Source organism: Pteropus alecto, unplaced genomic scaffold (genome assembly GCF_000325575.1).
Source record: "Pteropus alecto unplaced genomic scaffold, ASM32557v1 scaffold78, whole genome shotgun sequence".
Classification (NCBI taxonomy): domain Eukaryota; kingdom Metazoa; phylum Chordata; class Mammalia; order Chiroptera; family Pteropodidae; genus Pteropus; species Pteropus alecto.
The window spans coordinates 8,336,543-8,357,573 of NW_006443124.1; the positions used below are offsets into that span (position 1 = coordinate 8,336,543).

Genomic DNA, 21,031 nt, shown 5'->3' on the forward strand with positions numbered 1-21,031 from the left:
AGACATGAGGCCCCCCTGGCTGGCATGATGAAATCACACAATGCTGATATGGGGGACCCCTCGGCCTTGGTCTGAGGGCTGTGAGGGGCAGGAGACTAACATAGAGGCGGAGTACTCTTCCTCCACATCTCCCATGGATAGAGCTGAAGGCAGTGTGCACAGCAGTGAAAAGCACATGCTCTGCAGTCTCACCGACTTTAAATCCCAACTCCACTGCTTACTGGCTGTGACCCTGTGCAAATTATTTAATGTTAGCCTGTTTCTTCATCTGCGAAGGGAATACTGTATCACCTAGCTCCATAACATAATACTAAAGGACCTAGCCAATGTAACATGCTAGCACTCAACTGTTAGCTATTATTATAACTGAGCCTTAGACTTGAGGCAACACCACTGCTGAAGGAAGAAGCTGGCCCACAAACAGGATGTGCCATCCCTGTGACCACAAACAAATGCAAGGACTGGTCCTTGCAAGAGAGACTATGAGTGGATGACTGGGTTGGAAGTCATCTGGAGTACTTGGGCCAGAATCAGCTAAAGCTGAAGGAGGGTGGAGATACAGGAGGCTCTTAGGATCCCTTAATAAAATACAGACCCGAGGCATCAAAAAGTTAGAGCTAAAAAGTGCTAAGATGGAGACAACTTGGAAAGCATCCCTCTGATGTCTCTACAGGGTTGCAGTGGCCTCGACCACCTAAGCCGAAGGCTTGAGCGCTTCAAATGAACACATATTTCTGGAGGAAACACCTAAGTAACTGGGCCTGCACAGAGCTGGAATCTAGAAACCAAGCAGGGTCAGTGAGAGGAGCTAGACTAAGGCTCTGTTTTTTGTCAGCACTATAACCCTAATTTCATTCCCTTCTCTAGTCTAGTGCCAGCCTAGTTGAACAGTAATGGGCCCTTGCTCATAAAGAACCTAGCCACAGATTCTCCCCCAGAAAGCAGGGGTGTGGCTGAGTTCATGTCTGCTCTCTACCAGCACGCAGGTAAGTGGACTACAATGTGGTAATTGGACATTTAGATGGATATCCAGGAGGAAGGTCTATAGACACACTTCCTCCTGCCCTCTGCTCTTCCACAATCGTGTGATGCCTTGGAACCACCTTTGGAGAGGTGGCCACAGTAAACTAAAAATAAGACTAGAACCTGTGACATAGGTGTTTGGGGTGCAATGCCATAACCAGGCACTGGGAGCAGACAAGAAGTGTAAGAATACATTTCTGATGACAGGTGAGGGGGTCAAATTTTAGGGAAGGTGGTGGCAGATACCAGGAACCAGGAAGAAGCAGCATACCGTAGTGACCAAGAGCCTCAGTCCTGAAGTGAGGTAACCTGACCTTGGCCATTCACTCTGTGCCTTGATCATGTTTCTGGATGTCTGAGAGCCTCAGTTTCCTCATCTGTAAGATGGAGATAATAGTATCTGCCTCAAGATTTGTAACTACATGAAGCTCTGTAGGCAGTGTTTAGCTCATCTTCCACATGTAGTAAGAGCTATCATTCTTACTAAACAGGGTTACTTACCATTGCAGAAGTGTCTGCTGCAACACAAACAGCAACTGCTTTCTCTCAGGGACTTGCAGTCCTTTTTCAAAAGGTATGTGCTATCACAAAACAGTAAGAGGTCTGCCACTTCCCAGCAAGTATGCCCAGAGTTAGAGAGTAACTGTTCTAGGTCTTTTCTCACTCTGCACTTTCTGCTAAACTAGCTCAACCACACTCATAGCTTCAGGTGCTTTTCAAATGACTCCAGACCCTATCCCTGAGCCCGCTCAACACCTTCATTTGGATATCTTATAGGGAACCTCAAACCCAACATGTCTAAAAGTCATCTTTCCATATAAAGTTGATCTTCCAGTCTTCATCTCAGTAAACTGCACCAGCAGCTGATTGCCCAAGTGAAAAACACATGGTGGTCATTCTTGACCCCCACTCTTCTTCACCCTCCCACCTGCGACCCATCATCACTCTACTCCATCTACTGCCCTCCATCTCCACCACACCACCCGAATTCAAAGCCCAACAACCACTTTTGCCTCTCGCCAATCAAAGCACACATTAGATCCCATTATCTGCCTTCAGCCTGTTTACATTCCAGTGGTTTCTCCTTGTTCTCAGAATTTAAAACAAAACCTTGGCTTACAAGATCCAGCATTATGTGCCCCCACCAACCTCTCCAGCCTCATCTCCTTAACTCCTCCTGTACTCTAGGCTCTAGTTACGATGGCCTTTCAATCTCTCACGTCCCCCTGCCTAAGCTGGTGGTCTCGCCATCTGGCTAATGCCGTCTCATCCTTCAGGCTTCAACTTATGTATCTCTTCCTCAAAAAAGACTTGCCTGAGCTCTCAGATAAGATCAGTTATATTCATTCATGGCCCACGGTTCCCTTATAACAGATATTAAGCATGTAATTCATAGGCTGTCTCTCCCCTACTAACATGTAAGATGTATGACATCCACCTTGTTCACTGCTGCTTTCCCAATGCCTAGCATCGTGCTAAACACACAAAAAAACAGGAACCGAAGAAGTATTTGTTGAATGAAATACAGCGGAAAGACAAAGCTAGAGGTTAAGATAAATTTGCCTGTGGGATCTTCATCTAAACACCTCACCTTTGACTTTCTGCCTTAAACTAAACTTGTATCAGATAAAATATTGAGTTGAACTTTCCTTACTGATTGACCCTTTAAGTGGCCTGTTTCCTGGAGGCGGTAATCCACCAAGTTGTTAGCAACTGACATTTATCTCCATCGATGTAACACTTCAGTTATTATTCTATCTTATGCAGAAGCTAAAGAACATAAAATTTTAAAGTTTGTTCTTTTAGCCATTTCTGCTTGAATTACTCTTTTCCTGTAGGGACGCTGAGATCTTTGCAGTATCATTCATGTGCCTTCTGAACTGCCTTGATGAAGAATCAGTTAACTCACTACTTCACATATCGAATTCCTCACCATTTCCTGCACTTGGATCAGATTTCCTTCTCAATGAGCCCTTCCCTGGCTTTCTGATCTAAAACTTCAACCGCCTCTACCCTAACCCGATATTTAAATCTCGCTTTCCTGCTTTACTTTTTCTCTTTAGAACTTACCAATACTCTATATTTCACTTAGCTTGTTTTATGTCTCTATAACCAGAATGATGCTCCTTGAGGGAATGAATTTTTGTTTTGTTCAGTTTATCCTCAGCCTGACATGGAATACACCCTCAAATATTAGTTGAACAAATGAACCAACAATACTGCTCAGGACCAGAAAAATATTCATTCAGAAAAGCAGAAGCAGAGTCTATTTTTTAGTTTCCTTCTCAAAGCTCCCAAACTGATCAAATAACGCTAACTAGATAGGAACTGAAATCTCTAATATGTTATAGCATCACTTTCCATGAGGCAAGAGATGACCCCGCTACAGCTCTGCTGTCCAGCACAAAGCTTGACCTGTAGTAAGCACTCAGTAAGATTTGGTGAGACTAAGTGAATGAGCAAGTATTAATTAGGTTACAGTCTGAACAGTTATAACAAAGGACACTCCCCACCTCCATGTTTCTTGTTCACTTAACCTTCCAGGAGTAGCAGAGCTGTCGTCCTCATCCCTTGGCTTCCACATCCACTTCAAGGTAGCTACTCTAGCTCTTGCCATCATATTTGCATTCTAGCCATTGGGAAGCGGAAAGGTGCAAGACATTCCTCTTTGAAGCAGTATGCCGAAATGGCATGTATCATTTCTGCTCAAATCCAATTGGTCGGAACTTAGTCACACGACCATATCTAAGCTGAAAGGGAGGCTGGGAAGTGTGGTATGCAACTGGACATAGGTGTTCTTTAATTAAGGAAAGGGAGAATGAGTATTGATTGGTAAACTTCCAGCAGCTTATTAAACAGACAAAAGGAAAGCACCGTTCTTTTCGTAGGGAGATAAAGCTTTGCAGTCTTACTACTTATACATAATAGTTCGTACTTGCATTCATCATCTGCATCTTCTTCGCTGTCAATAACTTGGGCTAAACAAATTCACGGAATTTTCTGTAAAGAAAAGGTAATCAGGGAACATTTACCATTAATCCTAACTAATGTTGGCACAGCCTGTCAAGCCTCCCTGTGCTTTTTCTCCCCTGACAACCACATGCACTCTTCAGTAAAAGTAATCTTTCATTCTGAAGGACAAATACAGGGTGCTACGTTGTCTCTCAAAGGCATTACTTGTGGAGTCCCACCCAAAGGCCTGTCCCTCATTCACAACAGTTGGGGATGATATTAGAGAATCTAAACCAGGGCACTAAAATCAAACTATAGGGCTCTTAACACTGCCACCCTGTAAAGCTGTAAAATAAAAAATACACTTTTTTGGTTATTTCCTTTTGTCAAATATATCCAGAGAAACTTGTCCCCTTTGGACTTTCTCTGGGAAAATATTAATGACTGTTATTCTTTAGTTTCTCTAAGCAATAATTCCAGTAATCATAACTTTGGAGTAAAGGTCTAAACGTTCAAAGAGAATATGACTGTTCTCTCTTCTTAGTTGAGTTTTCCCCTTTCTTCTCTTATGAGGCATGTAATAAAGAGATTAGTTAAAAAGCGCTGAGCTAGAATCCATTCAACTGTTTCATTATATAATTTAAAAGCTGAATTCTAGTTTTAAAAAATCGCGTTTCAATACTCTCATTCACTCAACAAATACTGGAGTGCTTACAAAATGTCTAGACCTGTTCTCGCAGCGGAAACACAGGTCTGGCCTCATACAGCTTATATTCCATGAGATAAGACAGTGTACTATAAATAGAGTGAAGAAATATAGTTGGATGGTGATCAATGCTATAAAGAATGAAAAACTTTTTTCTCTCTCCTTAATTTCCAAGGTCTTTTCTTCCTTCTTTCTGAAAGCCTTCCCAGATTAATCCCAAGTAGGGTTTGTTGTTGTTTTTGGTCACTTCAGTAATCTCATTAAAATATCTGGATAGGTAGGCTTCACGTTTATACATTTTGAAAAGGTCTGCCATTCAACAAAATAAGAGATAGAAAAGGGAGGACAATGTTCTCTCAGGTATATAGAAGTCAAGAAACACTTCAGAACCAAACCAATTTCTCTTAGAACCCTTTCAAAAGGGGAGCTTTAGCTATACCCGTATTCGCCTAATGTCAAAGGACCAAAGATATAGTGACTACCATAACAGGTAAGGGTACACGCATACAAGTGTAGTAGTTAGCTATTGTTTGGAGGGTTTTAGTTTGTACTTTTTCTGTACTGTTAAAATTCTCTGAATTTATCTCGGATATAAGTATTTAAAAGGAAATAACAGGTGAGGTTTTTACTGGATGGAGAAAGGGGACAAAGTATAAGAAGGCTTTCAAAATCCATCCCCGGACTTCAAAAACCTGCCTCAGGAAACCTCTCACAGGAATTATACAAACATCCACGTGACAGAATATGGATAATGAAAGAGTCTTAACCATCAGCCTTCCACTTCCATCCAATATATTTTAATATGGAGATGGTTAAGCAAGCTGCTAACTCTTTCAATTTTCCCTATAGCCTCATTTCCCTTTCTTTGAAATAAAACCACAAAAAGTGATTTAGATGAAAAGAACTCAAGATTTTTTTTCCCCACAAAAATCAGTTTATTAAAGATAGACTTACAAATTCAACAGAACCAAAAACACAGTAATATTTAAAATGTTAAAATGGGGGAAAGACTTTTTAAAAATGGTTCCTTCTTAGAATGATATATACTACAGAGCTCTGAAAAAATACTTCCTTATAAGCTTACCCAGCCTGCTGACAGCCTTCTTTAAATGTTTATAAAATACTGACTGCATCAAAACTGCAAGAATATGAAATAGCTTTAGCCACTGAGTCTCATGTCTAAAAGAAAATTGAAGCAGATGTCAGTTTCTCCTCTCATCACCTGAACTGTTTTGGCTAAAGCAATTTGAAAACTAATTATCTTAAATCTGCGAGAGCTGACACCTCTCACTTTCACTGAGATCTTTTGCCAGAACAGATTTTATGTTTTTGAAATATTCTTCTAAAACTGTCAGTGAAATCGCTGCTAAATACCTTACTAAATGCCTTATATTTGAAATAAAAAGGCATAAGAAGGAACTGATTTTAAGAAATGAATTGATTTGATGAAGTTTTCTCTAAAGACAATAAGAGCTTTTACATTTATTCTTTTGGGTTAAAATATTCAGTTTGAATTTTTCTACTTTTCTAGTGGGGCACAGATTTTCACCATCCCTTCCTAATGAGAATGAGTTTGCATTTCTAGTATATATAACACAGAGGTGGCAAAAGTATGTACTTGGTAGAGATGATTAAACTGTGATTAAAAAAAATAATTTAAGAAAATACGAACAAAGCTAATTCACAAAATGGATAATCACAAGTTGATCTAAAGTGAAGCAGCATCAGAAATAATTCCTCTGAATCAAAAAAGTATAAATGTTATAATAATAAAAATATGAGTTCTTATGTGCCAGACTTTATTTGTATTACATTATTTAATCTTCCCCTAATCCTATGACTTTTACTTTACAGATCAGGAAATTAGGCACAGAGAGGTTAAACAACTTGCCTAACGGCACAGAGTTAAGAAAGCTATGAGGCCCAGGATTCAAATGCAGGCAAGTAGACTCCAGAGCTAGCTCTGCTAAGACCTATTGTATTTTCCAATATAGGTCAAGACCTCTCATTTATAGATGGATCTAGAGAAGAGAAATTAATGGTTAAACTAAAAAATTCCAGACTCTAGATCCAAATCCCTTTTCAAAACAAAACAAAACTAAACAAAGAAAAACACATCAACTCTCCTACAAACAGAATGGAAAAATATTGATCAACCTGAGCAAACCTCATGCTGCGTGGAAAGGCATGGTGTTCCCATTTTATACCACTAGTGCACAAATACAGATAACACAGCTGGTCACAGCAGCTGACAATGTCGTCCCTTTTATAACTCAATGAAATAAGTCAAAACAGAGCACCAAATCCCCTCCCCCTAAAAAAGAAGAAAAAATCCACACACATATTAAGTGGGTTTTGAGGTTTATTAAAATAAAGTATTAGCAAACAATATGCAAAAATGAAGTTCTTAAGAGTTATGGCTTTGAAAAGCATGATATAGTAAAACCTAATACATTTTTATAAGTATCAAAAAGATAACAGAATTGAAGCATGTTGCTAGAATTTCATTTGCTACAACAAAAAGAGAAGCAGAACAAATACAAATAAGCAGACCTATACTATAGTGCAGCCATTGGTTTGGTCTTTATCATCTGCACATGAAATATCTTTTTAAGAGAACATGGGTAGGTACGTACAAATATCCAGTTTTCACGATTACAATCTTATCCAATTTTAAAATAAGTGATTTTCAAAATGCAACCTTAACCAACCAGGTTAAGAAGAAAACCACTTGCCCAACTATTATCTTCAAGAGTCCCTATAATTAAAATACTTTATGAATAAATCAAAGCAACATCATCTGCAATCAATGGTATTAGAAGGGAAAATCTGACTCTAAAAGATTTCTTTTTCAAAGAACTTGGGTTTGTTTGGCATCACTGGAGTTTGGTTATAACTAACAACAGCTAGTATTAACAAGGCACTACCTAATAACTGGGCGGGGGGTGGGGGCGGTTATCTACCTGTACACAAAATCCTGAACATTTTAAAAAGAGAATCTTCAAATAAAACCTTAAAGGACAATGGTATGATGATTTTAAGAATTTTAAGAACAGAATTATTTAGACAAGAACCATACAAACCGTTTTCATTTTGCCATGAATGACAGAAGAATCCTGCTCTGTATGGATCTTTTTCAACAAAACAGCTCATCACTGGTTTTGCAGCAATTGCTACCAGCAAATATTACAGCATAAAGTCTTACTTTTTAAAAAACAAATTGATATGTAAAATCCCTCACTGTGGTTTTTGTAAACCATCTAATTTTCAGGTAATACTTCAATTATAACATAGTTGTATTTCAGAAGATTTGTTCATAACAAAGGCTTGATAAAGACTGTTACCTCTTGTAGTCAGGACATGCTAAACTGCAATCCACTGAATTCCAAAGAACTGTCCAAGTTTCTGTGCAGCAGGTAGAACTATTTATGCAAAAAGATGCCCACTTCCAAACATGCATCTTCTATGAGAAGAAAACCTCCCCAAAATCCTACCTGTACCAACGAGAAAAATGCTGCTGTTCTGGGAAAAACAGGCATCAAGCCTGAAGATTACCACCCCCCTCCCCCGAAAAGCTGCCCTAGTTAGGATCTGAGGAGACCATCCATAAACCAATGCTTAGGAAAACTCACTCCCATAAAAATCACCAAACACTTCTAAAACCACCAGGCTATCTACTATCTTAAATGATTAATGCTTATCTAGCTGATGGGTATAAAAAGGAAAACATACTTATATTCTCACCTGAGAGATTAAGTGAGGAGTTAACTAAGAAGACAAGGGCGGGCTCTGAACCTCCTAAACTTAACAGGTCCAAAATTTAAGTCATCACTGGGAGCTGAATTCAGTAATTATCAATAGATTCTTCCTTCTTCAGGAAGTATAAAAGGTATTAATATATTTTAAGTAGAAAAGTTATAATGATCCAAAGTAATATTAAACAAATAACTAGAAAAAGTATAAAGAAATGGATCTAAACTGGTATATTAGATGCTCTCTATAATAGAAGCACAGCATTTAAGCAGGTACTATCCAACTTTTTAGTCTCTCTGCTATTAGTAGGGTTTCTTTTTCTGTATAAACTTTTCTCTTCAGCAGAACACTATTACAGGGGAACCGTTTCCCACAGGTACCCCCAGGTAGCACTGAAGGTTTTATAATGTGAGCCCCAGTTCTTGTATTGACAATACATTTCAGATCTGAATACTTACTGATCATTTTACATCCTAAAAGGATGTCTTACTCTCAAATGTATAAAAAGTATAAAATGGCTACATCTTCTTTCTGTACTATTAGATGTAGCTTACTGAACTATCTAGTAATCTTACTGTGGATTTCTCCTCAGAAACCCAGCCAATTCTATTGTTTTCTTATATAACAACAATAAAATGTGAAAAATGTTTATATGCTGATGTATATATTTGACATTTTGACTGGTCTTCCTCAAATTTTCTCTAAAAACAAAAAGTTACATTCCACAGATCAATAATACGCCTGCTAGTTTACATTCCACAACTTAAGCTAGGCAATACCAATCAGACCACAATATCTGTTACACAGAGATATTAGTCAAATACACCTCTTAACTTGCTTTTTTTCCAATCAATATCTTTTTGCTGTTTTAATTCATTACTGGGATTTTGATTCTATTCTTCTGCATTTACCAAATTAGTTATAATTTTATTATTCCCAGACTGTCTTTCTCAGCTGCCATACATTAATATGTTGTACATGCTATAAAATGATTATTTTACTGGTATTAATGTTTTATAAACCATTCTGGAAATTAAATAAAAACTTAATACTGTAATTTTCTGAAATGGTTTCTTTCAGAGGTATGGATTCTTTTCACTGGTCAGAATTGCACTTGCTCTTTAAAAAATCTTACTGGCAATTTTTATTTCCCATCCATGGATATTCAGCATCTTCAGGAATCATAGAAGCAGCTAGATAAAGTTTTCATTTAAAAGCCAGGGATGTGGAGTTAACAACTTTTAGGAAATACAACAGGCTAATGCTTTGTGAAACTCTTAACAGTTAATAGCTTCAGCATGGTCATTCGTGAGACACAACTCCATAGAGAAAACACAGAAAAGACCAATCACTTAAAATCCTAAAGGCTATGACATGAGTAAAAATAATTTTTAATTAACTCAACCAAAAACATCAATAAAACAATTTGATAGTTTCCACCAGCTGAAGCCCACTGAAGTTGATTACATGTATCTGTCATTCGAGCAGGGTGATTTTTTCTACAAATTTGTTCCAAAGATTGTGCCATAAGCCTGGTTAAGTAAACCAATGATGTAAATTAAAATTGTTCTATCACTAAGCAAATAATATCCTCTTATCCTCTTTCATGTGGTTGACACAACTCTGGAAGATTGAGAATGCATGTCATGTAAAACGTATGTTTAAGGCTCAGGTGACTATCAGAAAGTATCCTCTTACCACCCTGTGAGCTGAAACACATATGGCACTTCATTTGAAAGAACTAAAACCATCCATTGGCTGCACTTTGTAAAAGCAATAAATAATGTCACAGAAAACAAGAGGAACTGCATTCTCTTTTCCACAAAAAATGCATTTTCTTCCTCATAAAAGCAGAAAGGGCAAGGCAAAAAGTCAAACCAAACTAACATTTTAAACAGAAGACTGACATGGCTCCAAATACTTTCAAAAGGCACCAGAACATAAGCTTCTTCTGATAGGTAAATTAGGTCATTGTTTTCATGCCATGATTATGAGTCCATCTTACTGCTCCCTAGAAAAAGAGGGTGAGTCTTTTACCCCACAGCCTTTAAGCATGATTGATTAAATGGATATTTTATAGTTTTCATGTCTTTCCTCTCTGAGAATTGTGTTCTGGGAGACTAGCATTCATATAGGTACTAAAAAAAAAAAAAAAAAAGGAAAACAACAGAGCATGGTAACTGAAAGAACAGTCTGTATTCTTTGATACATGAAAGTTTTAAAATCAGCTATCTCAACAACCACTGCTGATTCATTTAAGTATCAAGCTAGTAGCCTCATCCTTGGGGCCAGACTGAAGAGGCTCCTATGGTTACAGTACACAGGTCCTTGCATGGAGAGACTGATGCAAAACAAATAAGAGCAATGGGCTTAAGTACATGATTTCCCAACATTAATAACATCCATAAAACTGGAATTAAAAAGGCACCTTAGGTTGGAGCTACAGAATAACAGTCTTATAATCTAGGTTGAAAATACAACAAAAGCTAGAAAAAGCATAACTTCCTACAACTGTAATCTATAAACTGCAGTGTTTGTTAATACAAAAGGGTACCAAGGAAGTATGGATGAGCATCTAAGTCACTTGAGTGTGTTTCACAAAAGGTTACATTAAAAACTGTCACCCATCAAAGTGCAAAATAAAAGATTAATGCATCTCAAAATTAGAGTTCTTGCAACACTGGCCAAAAGCAGCAAACATAGCTGAACAAGGCCGTGCATGCACTGTCACTAGCTATAAAGTAGTACTTATGACAGATTCCAAGTAAATGACATATATTGAAAATCGGTTGTTGGCAATATATATTTTTTTTTTTTAAAAAAAGGAAATGTTTTACAAAAGATATACTGAGTGAAGTCACAATACAACAAAACATTTAGCTGTATTAAATGTAAATTTTATGGTGTCACCTATAAAACTATCACTCTGCTTTTACTGAACACTACTTGTTAGAGCAGTGCATAGTGTTCCTTCAAATAGATTTTTTTATAGTTTCTTTTAAGCCCCTACTATATGCTTTTATAGAACAATGAATTATACTTTTTTAAAGCTGGTGGGACAAAGAAACTGGTAAAAGTACAGCTTCTGGAGGATCAAGAGTGAAAGGGAAGACTTTTCACTGTTTACCCTCCCATACTATTATAATTTTTCATCATGTAATGTATTACTTTTTCAAAAAAATTTAACAAATTTTTCCTTATTGTTGGAACAAGAAGGCAAAAGTGTGTTCCAGTTTAAAATTAATGCCAAACTTTTGAACTGGGGCACGATAATTACTCTGCATCTTTCTCAACACTTTTGAGAGTTAATCACATGAACATTAATACAAACAAATGTAGATTCATCACAAAATACAAATGTATTGGTCACAATTATGTAGAAAAAAAAAATAAGCTGTTTTCCATGTAAGCTCACAGTATCTGTACTGAAAGTTTCCCTAAAATTAAAACAAGTCCACTAATAATAGAATTGAAAAGAATACTTCTGCACTATGAAACAGAAGATATGGGGTTCAGAGGAGAGCCCATCTGAGTGAGGACCTTATCTAACCACTGAAGAGGCCCGTGAAGATGAATCTCAATCCAACATGGGGTGCTGGTAACATCCTGCCGGTGATATTCTGCTCCCCAGCCCTATGAAAATGAACATATATCACAGCAAATCTCTCTTTAAACTGTCAACCAATCAAAACCAATTTTAACATACCAACAAAGATTAATAAGTGACATGCAGAATGTACTTTAAAATCATAAAAACAATCTTAGCATCATGGAGTAAAAGCAACACAATAGCTGCACTATGGAAAGATATATAAATTTTTCAAATAACATATAATTCCCTTAATAGAAGAAACCCCTAGAGCAAGATATGTTTCAGAATTTTTTTTTAATTTTAGAAAGTTAATACATTATAATATCTCATAATTTAAAAATTAATATTTCTACAATGAGATACATTCTCATTTAATGGGATAAATAAATCATATAAGTAGTCATATAAGTTCACGTCAGATTTTGTTACAAAAATAGTTTTTTCAGGTTTTTTTTTTAAATATCAGAAAATGCATTACAAACCTGATTAAGGTATGCAAGTGTGCTTAAAGTGGCAATCACATATCAATTATTCCTTAAGATGAAAAATTACTGAGATGAATTGAGCTGGAACACTTTAGCCTAAAACTCCAAAGATTATCTTTTTTTTTTCATTTTTATTTGCCTGTAATAATCAAACTCTCTGCTTTACTGCTTATAGTAATCCTGGCCCAGGACAACTGCAGGGGAGGGGCTGAGGGAGAAAAGATTAAATATGCAAAAGTCATGTTTCTATAGAAGTAGGGAAATATCAAACTGATGTATGTAACAGACCTATAGCAACGCAGCAAGGAAACACTGAACTGTGGGACTGAAAGCCAAACGAAAAAATCCACAGAGTATGTGACAGCTGCTCTTCTTTGGCTATATCCAAAAAGAACAGTCAATACAGTACAGGCTAGTTAAATATATCACTAAAATTCTTTCCGAATTTTGTTCCTAAACTATCATCTTTGGAATGCCAATAAAATCTAGCGAAAAGTAAATGATAATTTGAAAAGTTCTTTAAAACTTTTCGAATCCTTAATAGAACTTAGATACATGAAAAATAATTTTAGTATTCTAAAGAATTCTTTAAATCACTCTAATGCGATCTAATAATTATTAAATAAAGCTAAGGAAGTTAAAAAAGTTTTTAATACCAAATGCTTTCTAGCAATTTAGTATTAAATTAAACTGAAATTCTTTATAAATTCAGTCTCTATTAAATATCAAAATCAATATCAATATCATGTGTTTTATAATGTCTGGATTATAAAATAAAATCTTAGACTATCATATGGTTAAAGTCATAAATTCAAGAATTTCATTTAAAAACCTATTAAATCAGGTCAAAAGTAATTAGCACTTTTCATTTAACAAAGACTTTTTTTTATTATATCCTGAAGACACACAATATACATATTTACAGTGACTCAAGCTACAAATTACAACCCACTCACCTTGACAAAACTCATTCGAATGGTGCACATTTTGGTGAGCTCATATACTGCCTCAAACCCATGGTTGACGGATTGAGCCAGAAGCTGCGCGAACTCTTGATTGTTAAAAATTTTGAGGCTGCAGCTGCTGGGAATCTTACAGACAGTGGTAGGATGAAAGCCATGATGAAAGTTGCAGTTCCTACTCTGTACAAATATGCTGCTGTCACTGAGACACTCTGCATACACCTCTCCACCAACATAGTACAGATGAACACCTTAAAAACACCAGGTACAAGAGTCAACAAAGCAGCAGCATGAAACCAAAAAGGCTGTATCTGAGGTGCAACCAAGAATATTCACTCATCTATAGCAAACTCCCCAGTCTTTAGATAGAAGGCACCACTAGATGGCCTTATGCTGCCAGAGATAATTAAGAGGCTGATGTCTGCCTAAAACTAAAATTGTCCTCAAGTAACTAAGACTCAAGCCTCATATTAGGTTATCAATTCTTAGCGTTTTTTCCCTCTTTTCCAACAATAATTCATCATTTCTATGAAAGAAAGCAATTGCAAAAAAAAAAAAGCCAAAAAACAAAAAAGCACTTTATGACGAGTCTTTTCAAAGGAATGCTTGCTCCTATCAACAATCATAGTAATTTGGCAAAGGGTTTTGCACTCTTTTTGCTAATGGAGAGGACAGCTGCATTAAAAAACAAACAAACAAACAAACAAACGTAAGGCACATATGTAATTTCAAGTCACAGAAGGTGCCTTTAAATGGTAGATCTATTTTACTTTCCTAAAAAAAAATGTTTAGGTATTTAAAAAATACACATAGTGTGTGAATGTAGTTTCAATATTAAAGATTCAAATACACAGCTAAAGCTGAAGTTCCCAACTTTTCACTATGCAAATAGTGCTAAAAATACCATCCTTATACATACATACCTCTACACACATTTTAGTCACAGACTTGTATCAGGCTGTGACATTAAAAAAATTTTTTTCTGAGCAAAGAAAATGATCTGCAGAAGAGTCCTATACCTACATACTGGGGAAAAAAGGGAAAACTGAGTCTAGAATTCAAGAATTCACCAAGTAGATTTCTCTTGAATTATTCTACTATAGTGGAAAAATCAATGCATAGAAGTGAGGCATTTAACCTAAAATACCTAGTTGGCAGTAAAGTAAAAAAAGAATGGGAACTTTCCTTTCAACTTATTTTTGGCCACAGTATTTTTCTGAATCTCTTCTATAAGAAATGGCACACAATTATAGTTATGCACCTTTTGTTTTGAATTTGGACTAAGATTTTCTCAAATCGAAGAAGCAAAAAGCAGCAAGCGGTAAAAACAAAACTTCTTAAAGAGACAGGCAATACATTCTACCTGGGGCAGACTTCCTTCCTGACCACTTGATACACGAGACTCTGACCTTCCACTGCAGTGTGAAAAATTCTTTGTTATGGCAACTGTCTTGCAGGATGAATTATAAATAAAACCTAGTTACCTGAATCAAAAGGTGGGAGGGGTGGTAGTGAAGCCACTGAAGATATATGTCACTCAAACTCGGTTTCCTACCTGTAACCCTGCTCCTCTAACATAATCGAAATTCTTAGAAGCCATCTCAGCCCAAAATACTCCACAAATATATTATTATAATTATATATATAATATATAATTACAAATTATTAAAATATTTGTTGCATATTTACTATGAGCCAGGCACTGTTCTAGTTGCTAAAGATACTGCTGTTAATAAGGCAAATTTCTGAAAAGCTTATATTCCATTCAGAAAGATATTCAAAAAATAAACATAGAAGTAGTATGATTTCAGACGCTAACTACTATAAAGAAAAACTAAGCAGGATAAGGAAAAGAGGATTGATTAGGTCTTTACTTCAACATCTGCAACTTGAGGGCAGAGAACACAGCTTAAGCTTCTTTATATGCTCTAGCATCTTTCACAACAATGCATGGTACACAAGCAAGCACAACAAAAACAGACTTCAACTCAATGTAGAGATATGACAAAATTACCTTTTCCAATATGTCGCCTAGTGTTTTCAATTGTTGAATTACGATTAACATTTGACAATAACCCCAAGCAAAATCTACTTTTGTTATTGGAAGGGTCTGTGAATCCATCTACTAACACACTAGTAGAAGATGCATGAAAAGCTTCTCCAACACGATTGTTTAATTCATAGTAAACAATTGAACACCAATGTTTAGGCTCTTCATAGGCAACAGGCTGAACATCTGTGAACAAATCAAACAGAAAAAATGTTTAATAGATGATTATCATAAACTCCAGATTCTTTTATGTTTCCTTTCAATCCAACTCAAGCACTATATAAAAAAGAAAATTTTCAGATATTTCACTTAAATTTCACTGTCCTTCCTAGCTTTGAGTCTGTATCCAAAAAAGAAATACTGAAAAGCCTTGAATATGATGATTTTAAAAATTATACAAGTATAGGCAACATCACATTTCAAATGGTTTTTCTAGTCTGCTATAAAAAATATAATCCAGGTTTATATTAGCAATGACAAATCCATTTCCGCATTCTGATTTAACTATACCAGTATTTATAAAATTATTCTAAACAAAAATCTAAACTAAAAAACTAAGTGGGACTCTCAGCAAACTAGAATAGAGGGGAACTTCTTCAACTTGATAAAGAACATTTACAAAAAAACTATAGCAAACGTCATACTTATGAAAAACTAGAAGCGTTCCTGCTAAGATCCATAACAAGGCAAGGATGTTCTCATCACTCCTGAAAGTCCTAACTAAGGCAGTAAGACAAGAAAAGGAAATGAAAGATTTCTGTTCTGCAAGACACTGTCAAGGGAAGACAAGTCACAGACTGGGAGAAAAGATCTGCAAAAGACTTATCTGATAAAGGACTGTTATCCAAAACATACAAAGAACTCTTAAAACGCAACAAGAAAATGAACCACCCAATTAAAAAGTGGGTCAAAGTCATGAACAGACACTTCGCTGAAGATACTCACATGTCAAGTAAACATTTAAAAAGATGCACCACATCATGTGTCATCAGGGAAATGCAAAACAAAATAGCAATGAGATACTGCTACACATCCACTAGAATGGCCAAAATCCAAAACACTGGCAACATCAAATGCTGGTGAGGATGTGGAGCAATAGGAACTCACATTCACTGCTGGTGGGAATGCAAAAAGGTATAGCCACATTGGAAAACAGTTTGGTGGTTTCTTAAAAAACTAAACTTACACTTAGCACATAATGCAGGAAAAGTGCTCCTTAGTATTTACCAAAAGCAACTGAAAACTTATGTCCACACAAAAACTGCACATGGATGTTTATAGCAGCTTTGTTTACAATTGCCAAAACTTGGAAGCAACTAAGTAGGTGAACGAATAATTAAATCCAGACAATGGAATATTATTCAGGAGTTTAAAAAAAAAGGAGCTATCAAGCCATGAAAAAATATGGAGGAAACTTAAATGTAAGTTAGTAAGTAAAAGAAGCCAATCTGAAAAGGCTATATACTGTATGATTCCAATTATGTGACATTCTGGAAATGGCAAAATTAAGGAGACAATAAAAAGATCAATGGTTACCAGGGGTAAAAAGGGATGAACAAGCAAAGCACAGAGGATTTTTAGGGCAGTGAAACTAGTCTGTATGGTACTATACTGGTAGATACATATCATTATTTATTTGTTATAACCCACAGAATATACAACAGCAAGAATGAACCCTAATGTAAACTATGTATTTCTGGTGATAATGATGTTTCTGACAGTGCAGGATGCTGGTAGTGGGGGGTGGCTATGCTTGTAGGAACTCTGTACTTTATGCTTAGATTTGCTGTGAACCTAAAATTGACCTAAAAAATAAAGTCTGTTAAGAAAAAAAAATCACAATTAAGTAAGCATTATCTTTGAGTAAAAGGTGGTACACATTTTAAATGTTAAGTGCTAGAAATGACTATGGAAAAAGATTTACATGGAGTAAAAATACAGACAGTTCTGATTTATGATCATTTGAATTAAGATTTTTCAACTTTACAATGGTGCAAAAGCAATATGTATTCAGTAAAAATCATATGTATAATTTTGAATTTTTATCTTACCATCCTAGGCTAGTGATATGCAGTACGATTCTCTTGCAATGCTGGGCAGTGCAGCAAGCCACAGATCCCAGTCAGCCACATGGTTGCAAGAGTAAACAACGAATAATCTATAGTGTATTCACTGTTCAAGACGATTTTGCCCAACTGTAGGCTAAAAGTAAGTGTTCCGAACACATTTAAAGCAGGCTAGGCTAAGCTACGATGTTTGGGTAGGTTAGGTGTATTACTTTTATAACAATGATATTTTCAAATTATGATGTGTATATCAGGATGTAACCCCTCTATAAGCTGAGAACCATCTGTACTGGCCAAATTCTTATTTGTGTACAAGTCAACAATTCACAATGGGCACAACAGGTGGGAGGGACACATGGAAAAAAAAGGAAAATGAATGGTGGGGTAAACATAGTCCACATTTTCAGAAGAAGGATAATATAATTTATTGGGTATTACCCGACACTGTACACTAAGATCATTACATATATTATCTAATTCAATCAATATACTAATAATCCCTGTGTAGATATTATCTCTACTTATTTTATAAGTGGGGAAACTTAGGCTTGGAGATTTTAAAAGGCAACTCTGTTAAGCTGTAAAGCAAATAAGTAAAGATGCAGGAATTCAAATCCGGAAATTCATATTCGGAGACCTTTTGCTCTAAATGAAGGTAGATTCTATGAATTACAAGCAAATTAGTATGATAAAATTCCTACATAAATGCTAGACCTTGAAAAGTAAGACATTATTCAGATATTAACAAGACTATTGGGAGCCTGAAATTTAACTGTTCTTAGGAATGTGGGGCTCCTGGAAACACAGTGTAACATATAGTCTTTCAGTATTACCACGAACACATATAACATACAAAAACACCATTCTTTTAAGAATTGTATGAAGTGGCAGTACCTTACTTTTTCTAAACTTGTGACAACTAAGGAGGGTTTCAAAACAAAGTAGTTTTTAAACCACAAAGCAATACCTCTTCACACCCATTAGGATGGCTATTATTTTTAAAAAGTATTGGCAAGAATGTGGAGAAATTAGAACCCTAATGCACAGCTGGTGTAAATGTAAATGGTGCAGTACTATGGAAAACAGTTTGACAGTTCCTCAAAAAGTTAAACAGAAATACCATAAAATTCAGCGATTCTACTACTAGGTATATGATACCAAGTGAATTAAAAAGCAGAGACTCAAACAGATACCTGTACACCAATGTTCATAGCAGCATTATTCAGAGCAGTGAAAAGGTGGAAACAACCCAAATGTCCACCAACTGATACCTGGGTAAACTAAATGTGGTATATACACACAATAAAATATTATTCCGCCTTAAAAGGAATGACATTCTGATATAGATTACAACACAGACCTTGAAAACATTATGCTAAGTGAAATAAGCCAGACACAAAAGGACAATATGTTATATGATTCCACTTAGACGAAGGAACTAGAATAGGTAAATTCACAGAAACAAAATGTAGAATGGTAGTTGCCAAAGGGAGGGAGAATCAGGAGTTTAATGGGTACAAGAGCTCTGTTTGAGATAATGAAAAAATTCTAGGAATGGATAGTGGTGATGGTTGCACAACAGTGTGGATGTGCTTAATGCTACTAAACTGTACACTTTAATAACAGATCCCCAAAGTACACAAAGCAAAAACCAACAGAACTGAAAGAAATAATTCAATGGTAATAGTTGAGGACATTAATCTCCCACTCTCAATAACTGACAAAACAATTAGAAAGAAAGAGGACTTAAAAAACACTATCAGCCAACCAATTTGACCTAATTGAAACCCACAGATCCTATGATTCCCTACAAAACTGGAATGTATTTTTTCAGATGCATATGGAATATTCTCTAAAGTAGACCATATGCTCTGCCAGGTGTTGGCTAATGTTTTCTGCTCACCAAATCCAGAAACATATAAAAAGCATTATATACCATGACCAAGTGGAATGAAAATATTTTAGGTTTTTCAGGCCACATATTCTTCTTTAATAATCTTTTAATAATCTAAAATCCATTCTTAGGTCACAGGCTATACAAAAACATGCATAAAACAAGTCTCAATAAAATGAAAAGAAATGAAATCATATGAAGTATGTTCAATGCCCACAATGGAGTTAAATTAGGAATTAGGAACAGAAAGAAATTTGGGGAATCCTGAAATATGTGGAAATTGATTAACATGCTACGAAATAATCCAAGAGTTAAACAAGAAATTACAAGAGAATTTTAAAAAATTTTGACTGAATAAAAATGAAAACAAAACATCAAAATTTATAGTGTACAACTAAAGGCATTGTTAGAGGGAAATTAATAGTTTTGAACAGTTATGTTCAAAAAGAATGACTCAAATCAACAACCTAACATTCCACCTTAAGAAACTTTATAAAACGAAAAGCAAGCTAAACTCGAGCAGAATAAAGAAAATAACAGATTAGAATGGAAATCAATGAAAAAGCAAAAAGTTGGCTCTTTCTTAAGAGCAACAAAATTCACAATCCTTTAGCAAAGCAACCAAGAAAAAATCAACAACACACAAATTTCCAAAATCAGGAATGAAGACAACACTAATAACTCTCACAGAAATTAGAAAGATTATAAAGAATACTATAAAAAACTTTAAGCCAACAAATTAGACAATTTGAATGAAACGGACAAACTCCTAGAAAGATACAAATTACCAAAATTGACTCAAGAAAAAACAGATTCTGAACAGACCCATATAACTAAAAAGGTTGAATCATTTTTAAAAATCTTCCCACAAAGAAAATTCCAAGCCTAAATGGCTTCGCTGGTAAATTCTATCGAATATCTAAAGAAGAAATTATACTGATATTTTACAAACTCTTCCAAAAATAAGAGGGAACACTTCCCAACTCACATCATGAGACCATCATTACCTTGATTACCAATGCCAAAGAAGACATTACAAGAAAACTACAGACCAATATCGCTTATGAATATACAAGCAAAAATACTCAACAAAATTTCAATAAACCTAATCCGGCAATATATAAAAAGGATTATACACCTTGACTATACGAGGTTTATCCCTGGAATATAGACTGGTTTCACATCAGAAAATCAGGTCATGTAATATACCTTATTATTAAAATAAGAACAAAAAACTCCACATGACCATCTCAACAGGAACAGAAAAGGTTTTTGACAAAATCCAACATCCATTCATGATAAAAATTCTCAACAAACTAGGAATAAAAGAGAACTAGTAATTTACTGGCTAGACCATCCAGAACAATGTTGACTAGAAGCAAAGAGCAGACATTCTTGTCTTATTTCCAATTGCAGGGGGAAAGCAATTCAGTTTTACCATTAAGTATGAGGTAGCTGTAGGTTTTTTATAAATACCCTTTAATGACAAAGAAAGACAAAGAGAGACAGAAAGAGAGGGAGGGGGAGGGGGGAAGGAAAAAGTAGGGG

The 21,031-nt window shown here is 35.6% G+C and overlaps 1 protein-coding gene across 3 annotated transcripts in view; it reads right to left on the reverse strand.

Annotated features, from left to right (window-relative positions):
• Positions 1–7,025: 7,025 nt before the first annotated feature.
• Positions 7,026–21,031, reverse strand: part of SMAD5 (SMAD family member 5) — a 46,056-nt gene continuing 32,050 nt past the window's right edge. For all 3 annotated transcript variants that reach the window (XM_006923097.3, XM_006923096.3, XM_025040576.1), the window contains 3 exons: positions 15,488–15,709; positions 13,468–13,724; positions 7,026–12,067 (listed from right to left, as the gene is read on the reverse strand). In XM_006923097.3, the coding sequence (XP_006923159.1) occupies positions 11,924–12,067; positions 13,468–13,724; positions 15,488–15,709 (623 nt within the window). In that variant the 3' untranslated portion in view covers positions 7,026–11,923. The remainder of the gene's footprint in view (positions 12,068–13,467; positions 13,725–15,487; positions 15,710–21,031) is intronic.